Source organism: Ixodes scapularis, unplaced genomic scaffold, assembly GCF_016920785.2.
Source record: "Ixodes scapularis isolate PalLabHiFi unplaced genomic scaffold, ASM1692078v2 PGA_scaffold44__24_contigs__length_19508400, whole genome shotgun sequence".
Lineage (NCBI taxonomy): Eukaryota > Metazoa > Arthropoda > Arachnida > Ixodida > Ixodidae > Ixodes > Ixodes scapularis.
In genome coordinates, this window is record NW_024609873.1 from 4,945,401 (window position 1) to 4,956,577 (window position 11,177).

An 11,177-nucleotide genomic window follows, 5' to 3' on the forward strand; every position below is an offset into this window, starting at 1 on the left:
CTGCAAACCCAAAGGCACGTAATGCGTGAAGCGCTTCTCAGAGAGCGATTTTAAATTTGTAAACAATTCTTAATAAAAATAGAATATAAAATATGAATAAATTGTCTGAATTTGCACGGCCATGACCGAGAATTTAACAATTTATGAAATTTTCTGCTTTTCTTTCGAGCAGAAATCGCAATCTGACAAACTTCTTTGCAACATATTCGATGCGGGAGGAGTTAAGTGTCAGTTTTACACAAGCATTTGCTCGTCAGCAACTGTCGAGTCACACTTGGATAGAAGCGTTGGTGTTGGCAAGTTCAATGTAGCCAAAACAAGTGTGCGGCACTTTGCAGCACGACTATGCGTGCGTGAACAGCTAAGACAGCACGTCATTTACTCTGGGGAATGCAAACCCTTTTGCTACAGCAAACCCCCACAGATAAAAAAAAACAAAAAAAACTCGAGTACACTTAAGCATTTCTTACAAGTTATGAATGCGAAAGCATGCAAGCCGCTCGTCCACTCCCTTGTTCGTCTGCTGCATACTTTTCATCGCCGGTCAGCACGCGTGCTCCCCCAGGCATGCTGACCTTGGACGCTCCGCGTTAGTGGTGTGCTGATGGACACGCAGCGCCATGGGGTGAGCGGTCGTGCTAACTGACGAGCGCAGTGGCCGATGAGAGCCCCGTCGGCGCGTGCCAGCCAATGGAACCGAAGACAAAATCTATCAGCTTTACTTCGCTCCTATTGGGATCGTGGAAACTAGGTGCTGTTTTCGTGCTTTAAACTGATGACGTCAGCTCGCTCCATAAAACAGTTAATGCTTTCGCATTAAAAAATAAAAAGAGTCAGTGGCTGTGAATAGCCCTGGCGCACGCCGCGGAAGCTGTAACGTGAAGCTTCAGGCTTGTCTCGGGGCATTTTAATGTTTTTTTTTTAATATCAAAAGCAACTTCGAGGTGCAGTTATTCATTAGAAATATATCGCTTACAAAAACGTTAAACAAGTTTCTTTATTAAATAAAGTGTTTTTAATCTGCAGAGATTCGAACTAACATAGCCTTTCTATGCGTTAACGTAGCGCATCGTCAGCTCGCATCCTGCCAGCTTCATCACAGGAGGCCGCCCGCGAGGTGGCACCAATACATCTTGTTGTGTATAATAACGAGCAACCTTCCGCCGCTTTGTGGAACTCCCTACGGCGCCACTCCGGCGATCACGTAGTGCTGCCGTTCCGCCGCCGCGGCATCCGGAGATCGGGTTACCCGAGCCGCCCGTGACGCGAGCAGGCTTGGCTGTACGAATATCGTGGGAATAAAAGCAGTTCATACTCGGCCACCGATGGAAGCAGTCTCCCTCCATATACGGGCCGAGATGCCCAACTTAACATTGGCGAAGAGGAGCTGGATCCGAACCTACGAAGCCCGACTTCTACGGTGGGACACCGGGCCACAAGTCATGACGACGGAGTGGACAATCAAAGTTTTCACGGGCAAGTGCTGGTCTTCCTGGAGCGAGCGGCTGAGCTTCGACTTTGTGGCCAACTCGATCACCAATTTGGTGAAGAAACGTGCACTTTTACTAACCTTGTGTGGCGTGGAGACGTTCGTGCTCTAGTTGCACCAAGAACACCAGGAGATGTCAGTTTTGAAGAACTGGTCTCAACCCCGAGAACACATTTCGATCCTCGACTATGTGAACTCTACAGTCGCTACCAATTCCAGCGTCGAGATCAGCAGCAAGGCGAGTCGATTAGCAGCTACGTCGCGGCACTAAGGAAACTTGCAGCCGACTGCAATTTTGGAATAGTGACAACAGCGACCACAACTGCCGTATCGACAATGGGTTCGTCGGGTCAAGCAGCCACGATGACGCCCATACATACCACCAAACTGCCACTAGACGTCATGCTACGTGACAGGTTTGTTTGTGGTGTAAAGGACGAGTTCCTGCAGCAGCGCCTGTTCGCAGAAAGGGATCTCACTTTCGAGAAGGCTTTCGAGCTCGCAACCAGAGTCGAAAGCGCTTCAAAACAGCAACAGAGCATCAAGCATAAGACTGACCTCCCCTAGTTCACAAGACATCGAAGAGAAAAGCTGAGAACTCCGAGTGATCGTCTACTCGACCTTGTTTTCGATGTGAAGGCCAGCACAGTCCTTCGACTTGCAGATTTCACAACGAGGAGTGCCGTTACTGTCACAAGCGTGGACACATCGAGAAAGCCTGCATCACGAAGAGAAAGCAAGCTAAAAGTGCAAGCCACAAAAGCAGTCAGCAAAATGTGGACTTCACGCCCACAGCAGTCAATTGGCAGCGAGAGGTACATGGAGATTTTTACCATGAGCTCAACAGGCTGACACCGCACAGTCCGCGTCCAAAATTCCATGCGACATTGAAGATTGAAGGCAAACCACTAGAATTTGAAGTGGATTTCGGTGCCTCGTGTACCCTGATCAGCGAGGAAACGTACTGCAAGGTGTGGCCCCATAACCCTCCTCAGCTGTGCGCCTGGACTGGAGAAGGCACTTCTCGGTTCAGCGCAAGTGTTTGTTCGCTTCAAGACCAAAGACTTCTTGCTGCCACAACTCATCACAAACTGCATGGGTAGTAAATACTTCAATTAAAGGGATTTTGTGTACACTGTTGGTTCCACTGTGATAGGGGCGGATCCAACGGAAGGGGGGGGGGGGGGGGGGGGGCGACGGAGGCAGTCACCTCCCCAAACAAAGTCGACCGCCCCCCCCTTCCCCCCTTCTCGGAGGGCAATTTGACATGGATGGACCCCCCAGGTGCACAAGAAACAATGAGAGAACAGTATCCTTACAAATTTTCCTGCCCCCCTTCTAAAATGGATTTCTGGATCCGCCCCTGCACTGTGATACATGCAAGGGCTGGTTTTTATTAGTTTGTTTTTGCATTTTGCAAACTAACACACATATGTTCCCCAAAACAGCTGGCTGGAAGAGATGGTGAACTCCCAGAGTCGCTTATGCCTGCTCATGTGCTCGTTCAACGCAACATACGAAACCAACTCCGCGATCGACGCCTGTAAGATATCTATCGGCGGTACTTGGGCATCCTAAAAAGGAGTTATACACCTGTTATGGTTCCCCCACGGCTTCCCTGTTTGTATTTGCAAACGCAAAAAATATTTCTTCAGAATGTGTGATGCACTCCTCAGCAAGAACCTTTAATTTATAATTCATCCTAAAAAAAAATTGGATAGAGAAAGTTACGGGAATTTCAGCTTTTTCTTTCGAGCAGAAGTCTCGATGCCGGAAACTTCCTTGCCACACATTCATTTCAAAAAAGAAAGAGGCCACTTAATAAGAAAAGAAAAAAAAAAACAATCACTGAGACTGGTTTTGCACGATATTTTGTACAAATAGTCGCCAGCGACAGTGAAATCGTGACGGAGGCGTCGGTGGCCGCAAGCTCCACAGCAGCCAAAACATGTGCTGTGCCATGCAACACAACAGGGTGCACCTGCACAGCTAAGGTGACAGCACGTCCCACTCTGGTGATGGCAAAACAAAATTTTTGACTATAATCTCCACAGATCTAACAAAAAAAGAATCGGACGCGGTGACGCACGCCGTGCTGACACGTCAAGCTTCAGACATATTTTTGAGTATTTTAAAGATTGTATATTTTAAAAGAGGCTCGAAGATACGATAATTCAGTAGGAAAAAAACTCCTAGACACTTCACATATGCTTTAAAAAATAAGTTAGAGTTATCAATCGACATGGAAGAGAACCAACATAATTACTTTGTGTGATTACTTGGCGCGTCGTCTGCTTGAATCGCACTCGCTATATCGCAGGAGATTGCCCGTGAGGTGGTGCCACGGAGACATCTCGTTGCTAGAGGCTCTCTACTTGTCGCCAATAGCACTGATGCGAGAGTCTGGCCGACTGGACCAAATCTGCAACCCAAATCCAGACTGATTCAGTACAGAGCCACTAGGTAAGGTATCGGCACTCTATCCTGATTACCTTGTGGGCTATAAGGAGAGCAAGTGTTCTAAATGGGTCTTTGGCACATTAGAACGCAGGAAGGGGCACCCCTACCAAAAGGCAACATAGAGAATGTGCTACAAGGAGGCAGGCAAGCAGGCACCGTCATTGGTCGAGGTCAGGGGGAAACAAAAGCATGTGCGCGCATCTGGGGCGTAAACGAAAGTATGAGGTGCAGAAAGAGCAGACGAACTTGCACGCCGTACAGCCGGTGACGGGCTAAAAATTCACTGTGCTTGTATTCACCTCAAGAACTGCAGTAAAAAAAAAGTCGGGCTCCCCGCGGAAGGTTTTCTCCCTTCATAGGTTGAATTACGATATAATGTAGGAGTATCTTAAATTAGAGTTGCATCATTCTATCAAGACATACACGTTCCTAATGACCAAAACATTGTTCCTTCCTCCGACTACCAAATGTAAGTACTTCGTGCAGTGCACGTGCGATCCGTAAAACCTCCTTTTTCTCTTGATGCACTAAAAAGTGAAGAAGCCGGTAGAAGCTGTTCCTATATGTACTAGTTGTCTTCCGCCAGGCTTTGACTACTCATGCAACAAAGAGAAGGCACAAGGATTGTGCTATGAACAGGCAGAATTGGCAAACAACTGAAAAATGTGATTTGATCTGCGATTTGCGACATGAAAAATGGCAATAGCATTTTTCTCTGTTGCAAACTGTTTTAAGGGTTCCGGAATCGGAAAAGCGTGTCCGGCGGTTTCAAAGAAAGCTTCGGACCACCAGCAACAATGATTTCAACCACCAAGAGATGGCTGAAGTGGCTCTAACTCGACCACAAGTAGAGAAGGTAAAGTAACTTTTTCTAAAAATGGAGAGATGTACGTCCCATTCTGCCGTGGCAACAATCCAAAATCACAAAATCTGCGCAGGCGTCGTCGTGGAATTGGGAGCAGCAGTGCTTGCCCATTATCCAAGAAGAGGGAGTTGGAAAATTTCACCAATTTATTACAGGTAAATCAACATCAAGAGTGATTTTCCAGTTATAGTTAGGCCCAGAAAGTTTGTAGCCTAATGACGAGTAGTTACAACATGGGTTTATCCATTGACAACCCGCGCCCTCAGCCCGAGCACTGTGATGTCGGACGCGACTTGCAGCATAGCCAAGGCTGGAACACACAGTGCTGGACCAACCAACGCTCCGTCAAACAGGGTAAAGAATAATAAATTAACTTGTGTATACAGACCCATTAACGCATAGGGCTAGATTGAATGCAGGTAACAATGTAAGAGTAGAGGTGTGCAAATATCAGTTTTTTCTTTTTACTTTGAATCAAATATGAATTTTTTTTAAAATTTAGTGCCAATCAAATGAGATATTTTGAAATATATTTTGCGTAAATCGAGCCTGGATAGTGTAATACACTGTGGCTGAAATTTGTTTTGCCAATAGTACCTTGGGGCCTTGAGGCTTCTAAGCGCACGCTATGTACAACCGTAGTTAAACAACGGTGTGGTTGGCTCGTCTCACTGTTATATTCCGTTTCTCTTTAAAGGCTGACATACAACCTCGGTTTTCTGCAGGGAAGATAATCTTCTTAGCACTCCCCTCTCCTAAGCTACGAGGGGGAAACAAGTTGGGCAAGGTAAAGTGTGGAGAGGATATCAGAAGGAAGCGGGCAAAACGGGAAAGTGCAGTGTACGTCAGCCTTTAAGCGCTAGCGTGGCAGAAGCAACAAGTGTGAGCTCCGAGCTTTCGACATCCCAGCCAAGCTTGCGCGCTCGTGCGGTGAAAGCACTGTATAGGGCAACATGCTCATGCTTGTAGCTTCAGCTTCGCTCGCGCATGAAGTAAAACCAACTATAGATTGATACATTCAAATCAATCTACAATAGTAAGAAAATTTTCCAAGATCATCGAGCTAATCAAGATGCGCTTCCATGTGAGCCGCTTCTCCGACCACGCCGGTGCAAGGCAATGAAGCTTGATGGACAAGCGCCAGTGCAAAGCCCGACGTGACAGCACTGGTCCAAACGGTGAAGCTCGATTCGAGAAATAAGTGGAGTTTTGAAGACATTAATTAAAATTTTCAAATATTCAATATTTGAAAATATAATCCAACAGCCTTGAAAATATAATCCAGCAGCCCTGCAAATCCAACAGCCTTACGAATTATTCTGTTCCAAATATTCGCACACCTCTACATAAGAGGGTAAAAATATACTAGTATAAGTGGCCAGAAATGCATTGCTGGCATATTTACAAAACAACCATCTTTGATGCACCCACACAAATCGGGAGCCCTAAATACGTGTCTACAAATGCCATATATAAAAACACATGCATGTGTTTGCCAGCTACCTATCAGGAGTCTTGCTGAAAGTTTGAAGGCGTGGGCAGGTGCACACTTCGTACGAGCAAAACACAGCGATCCTCACCATCACACTGGGAAGTCCGATCGCACACACATAAATGGGGGAATCAGCGTGCCACAACAAATTAGACTATCAATCTTGCAAATAGCGTAAGAAATGCGCAAAAAAAGTTGCCCATTTCTCGAGTGCACCAATGGAGGCCCAGCTCAACTCAACCTCGTTCCTCCTCTTCACCGTACGACACACTTTGACCACTCGCCCAATAGGGAGCGTTGACACCGGACGTGGCGTGGGGACGATGCGGGTTCGAGACGACACCTTCTCAATTTGCAGCGGCCTCGCAAAAGCTCGTATACTGCAAAAAATACACCGGGAGGCCGATTAAAAAAAAACAACCCAAGCCAACTATCGAAACTTGCAAAGATATAACTTAGCAATTCCCTTCTTTAGAAAAGGCACTGTTAGAAGACATCGGAGAGGGCAAATATGACAACAAACCAACGAACGGGCGGGCCCAGGAGTGAACGGGAGGCGAGAGGGGCCATGGAAAGCGTCCCCCTCTTTCCACGGTGGGCTACGATGCAAGGATCACGTCTTGGACTGGTACGTTTGGCGTCCTACATCACCCACCACACGCCGAAAGTGGTCCCAAAGTGGCAGCAAATGGTGTCACAAAGGCTGGCATGCGACGTCGTTGTGATCCTGGCAGTTGGTCACAGAAGTCGTGGCAAAAAGTATGAGCGAATGCGAGTCGCCATCGTCATGGCGCCCCAACTTCTGGCTGCCAAAGCATCCGTGCACTGTCAAGTTAGAGAGCATCCTACGGCTAAAACGGCGCCTGCCACATCCCCTTTCGCTGCCGTACTACTGCCAGGATCCTGGTGGGGGTCAGTGCAACGCTCGTACGACGCTGCCGGGCCGAAGTCGAGGGACCACATTCGAGGACGCAGTATGCAAACCGGTCGGAGACGCTTTACGAACGCCGTAGTGAGGCACTCGGCCGCACCTAAAGGTTGTCGAAGAAGTCTTCTTCCTCGGCCCAGTTCCCTTCGCCCGCCGCTTTGTCCTCCTCCGCGTCGGGGTTAGACTCCTTGAGGGCACGGAACCGTGAGAAGAGCAGTTCCTTGGCGTAGCCATACAATCGCACGTCCAGGACGTTGGCAGACGCGACGGCCTCTGCATCCCCACGGGGACCCCGCGGCCGCCCCTTCCAGCGGCTCCGTAGGAACCCCCGCTGCCGCACTGTTGTCCGCCGAAACCGGACGCCAAAGGTGGCCTCGAAGAGGCTCTGCGAGAGCCGGGGAAACTCGGCCAGGCCAAAGAAGGCCATGCGGCGCAGGTTGCGCTTGGCGCTGGCCAGCAAGACCGTGTCGCGGTCGCCGCCGGCCAGCGGCTCATCCACGGAGCCGTTGCGGGTGCAGCCGTCAACCAGGCCGTGGTCAGCGAGCATGTGCGTCTGCCGGTTGAGGGCCGGGTTGGCCGGGCACGCCAGGAACTCGGCCCAGGAGACGTTGTCCGGCCGGCGGGCCTCGAAGCATGTGGGGGCGTCCGCTGGCGAGTCGTCGGAACAGGGGTGCGGCCGTGCCCCGTGCCAGCCCCGGTTCTGGTGGAAGCGGCGCCACTCGCTGCGGAACCGAGTCACGGGGTCCCGCAGCACCGTGATGTAGAAGTACCTGGAAAGACGCAAAGTTCGGGTCATATTCGACAGGTGTGTCGCAGCATGACAAAACATGACGAGCTCGTTCTGCAAAGGCTCGATGCCAATCAAGGGACGGATCTCTGTAGTCGCTGTACACATAGAGTTAAAACAATAATTTAGAGAGAAAGGTCCCTTGCACTTCAGTCGCATCAAAACGGCGCGGCATAAAGTGGACATCGGCCGTCCCAGTGGGTGGTCCCAATGTGCCCATATCGCTGGCAATGCCTTAATAGTACACACAAAGCAGCAGCAAAACATCCCCTGTAGGGTCTGTGCTTAACTTCTTTCTAATTTACTTTGAAAGAAAAAAAAACAAAAACAATGGGATAGCGCATTACATAAGAATAAATGGAACTGACAAGCACTGCAATGTTTATATTCGCGTTGACTTAACTAAACAACTCGATTGTCATGGAGATATTTACAATGTGTGTTTCTGCCACAAGCTGACAACAAAATAACAATTAGAAAAAACAAAAGGCAAGCAATTTTTAAATTCTTATAACTGTCTACACAAGAGAAAACACTGATGACACAAATCGTGCGGAAGCTTAATCAGTTTTAAGCGTGAACCACTGAAAGAATACGGTTTCAATCTAGTCCGCTCAAATCTCCAGCGAGAACATATCGCGGTATTTTCAATTTCAATCCTTGGTCGCATACAGCGGGGTCAGCTTTTATGTCTAATGAGATTGGTTAGATTAAGAGCTTTCTCGAACGAAAAACGAGGCTGCAAAATAACTGGTGCAGGTAAATGTTAAACATGATGACTTTACCCAAGCATTGCTTAAAATCCCGATGTTTAGCTTCCTCGATTGCGCGAGCTTCATCGACAAATGTTGTCCCCTCGTGACTCCACAACTGGTCATGTTTTGGAGATAGCTTTTCACTCTTACACCCACGAGAGAGATCTCGCGGTTGCTGGTGCGTTTGCCCTGAGCCTACTTTTAGTGATAAGTGGACCAGTGGCTGCACAGCAACAAAATTTGCAAGAGTGTGGGCTGTCGATTGCTTCCATCATGAAATAGTAGAAAGTCACAATTCAAGCTCGAGTTCGATCCCGTCTCTCGCAGAACACAATTTCTAACAAAAATTCCACTTTTTCTCCTGTTCCGCTTTGTGCGAATGGTGACTCGTAGCAGTAACAGACAAACCCCCGTCGTCCGCTCTTGCTCCTTCCTTGACTGATGCAAGACAAAATTGCATTCTGGTGCACGCTAGATTCTCTCGGTGTGGCAAACGGAAGCACGCGTAGAGTGCCGGCGCCAAAACATACTCAGAAACTGCAGCAACTCGTGGAGTGCCAGCCAAAAAGAACTCTCTCCACGCCGCGAGTGAACGCATGTGGGCACAAGTGAAGTGAAATGAACTCGCTATATGACGAACGAAGAACCCTCGACAAAGATATTGTTCGCAAACCACCGAAGTGAATGGCGTCTGTGGTAGAACTTTGTTGCACACGCGATTCCTCACCTTTTCATGCCTCGTCTTCTGCGTAGAGAGGCACCTTGCTCTTTTGTACCTCGCATCTGACGCGTGCGAAGGGACGATTTGAATCGACTTGCTCGCCATATAAAAGTATGATAAGCTCCACAATGGGCTGCAGAGGACGCCACAAGCCACCGAAGCCAGTTCAGTGCTGCGTGAATATCACGTGACCCTCAAGAAGGCGCAGGGGAGCGTGGGGCGCATAGTTACGGGATGTGTTCACTATGCTGGATAGGCTGGTATAGCTCGTAGCAGTTGCTACGGTCCATTTTAAGTTTGAAACGGAGTTCACGCAGCATCGTTAAAGGAGACACAGAAAAGAAACGCTCATTACCGCCTGCCCGCCCACTGGCTGCTCCGTGCTGGAGCGTGTTCTTCCACTTAACGCTTGTGTGGAGGGTTCCACCCAGCAGCGGTTGAGATGTCACGGACCAAAGATAACTGCCATTTTACCAAAAACAACACATTTCTTGCTAAAAAAAAAATGAGATGTATGCTTTTTCTGCAATAAAAAAAAAAGTAGCCCGTGTGTGTGTGTGTGTGTGTGTGTGTGTGTGTGTGTGTGTGTGTGAGGGGGGGGGAGAAGGAAAAGGGGGGGGGAGGGGCTCTCCGCAAGCTAAAAGGTAGAGAGGGAAGTGAGGAAAAGTGGAAAGCGCCAAGCGTGGCCTTTAAATCGGCTCCCAGTCTCACCTCCGCTTAACGGGGCTCCCTTCGTCCTCGTCGAGCACCCGGTCGACGCAGCCGACGAGCTCGGTCCAGTCCGGGTGCACTCCGCACTTCCAGCCCAGCGTGTAGCGGCTGAAGAGCCACGAGCCCGCCCTGTGGGGCCGGCGGCAGCGGCACAGCTTCCTGCCCCTGCGGCAGACGCACGGCCGCGCTAGGTCCAGGTCTTCGATGAGCCGGCGCTCCAAGAAGTTGGCGCCGGCGTTCTGGATCTGCAGGAACACGATCACGTCCGAGCCGTCCATGTCGAAGACGCGTGCCGTGCTGCCGTTGGCGGGCCGGGCCTGGGGCGCAGTCCGGCGAGCGGAAGGCTGCAGGCGCACCCAGCGGTACGAGAGGCGCGTCGACGAGCCGCCGCCGAAGTAGCTCACCAGGATGAAGGCGAAGGCGGCCACAAACGCCACAACAGCAAGAGCAGTCCGACACAGGGTTGATGCGGGCAGCTTGGAGGCGAGGTGCATGCCAGTGTCTCGCGCGGGCTCCTCACTGCTGCATTTGACGGCCGCTCGGTTCACGACAAAGCCTAGAAGCCTGGCTGGCCTGGCTTCCAAGGCGCCTGTCAGACCGTCGCCTGCACTCAGCTTGCGATGCCATTGTTGCACGGGATCAGGCAGACTGTTGCTCTACGATTGGGCACAGTACCTGCGGAAGGCGTTGGCAGCGCGACGCACAGCAGTGGACAACATTACAGTGCATAGCAGTAGCACTAGTTATAACCACTGTGGTTATAACCTTCTTAATTGCACAGCACATTCCATTAAACCTTAGAGTACCGCTGGTATCGCTGCGTACAGTCAACCTTAGAACTTGGAATACCTATCAACACTGCGCTCACTGGCTCTGCTCACTCAGACTGTGCTCACTGATCTCTGCTGCTACGAACGAGTGTAAACGGATAAACCATTTGAATCAGGTGGCGGCTTGTGCCATCTATCC

At 49.7% G+C, this 11,177-nt stretch overlaps 1 protein-coding gene across 1 annotated transcript; it reads right to left on the reverse strand.

The window, feature by feature from the left end:
* Window positions 1-5,310: 5,310 nt before the first annotated feature.
* LOC115314396 (heparan-sulfate 6-O-sulfotransferase 3-B) lies at window positions 5,311-10,743 on the reverse strand (the record flags this gene model as incomplete). Its single annotated transcript, XM_029973447.4, is given in 2 exon segments — window positions 5,311-8,004; window positions 10,209-10,743. Coding segments are annotated over 2 exon segments (1,161 nt in total). The 3' UTR covers window positions 5,311-7,337.
* Window positions 10,744-11,177: the final 434 nt, after the last annotated feature.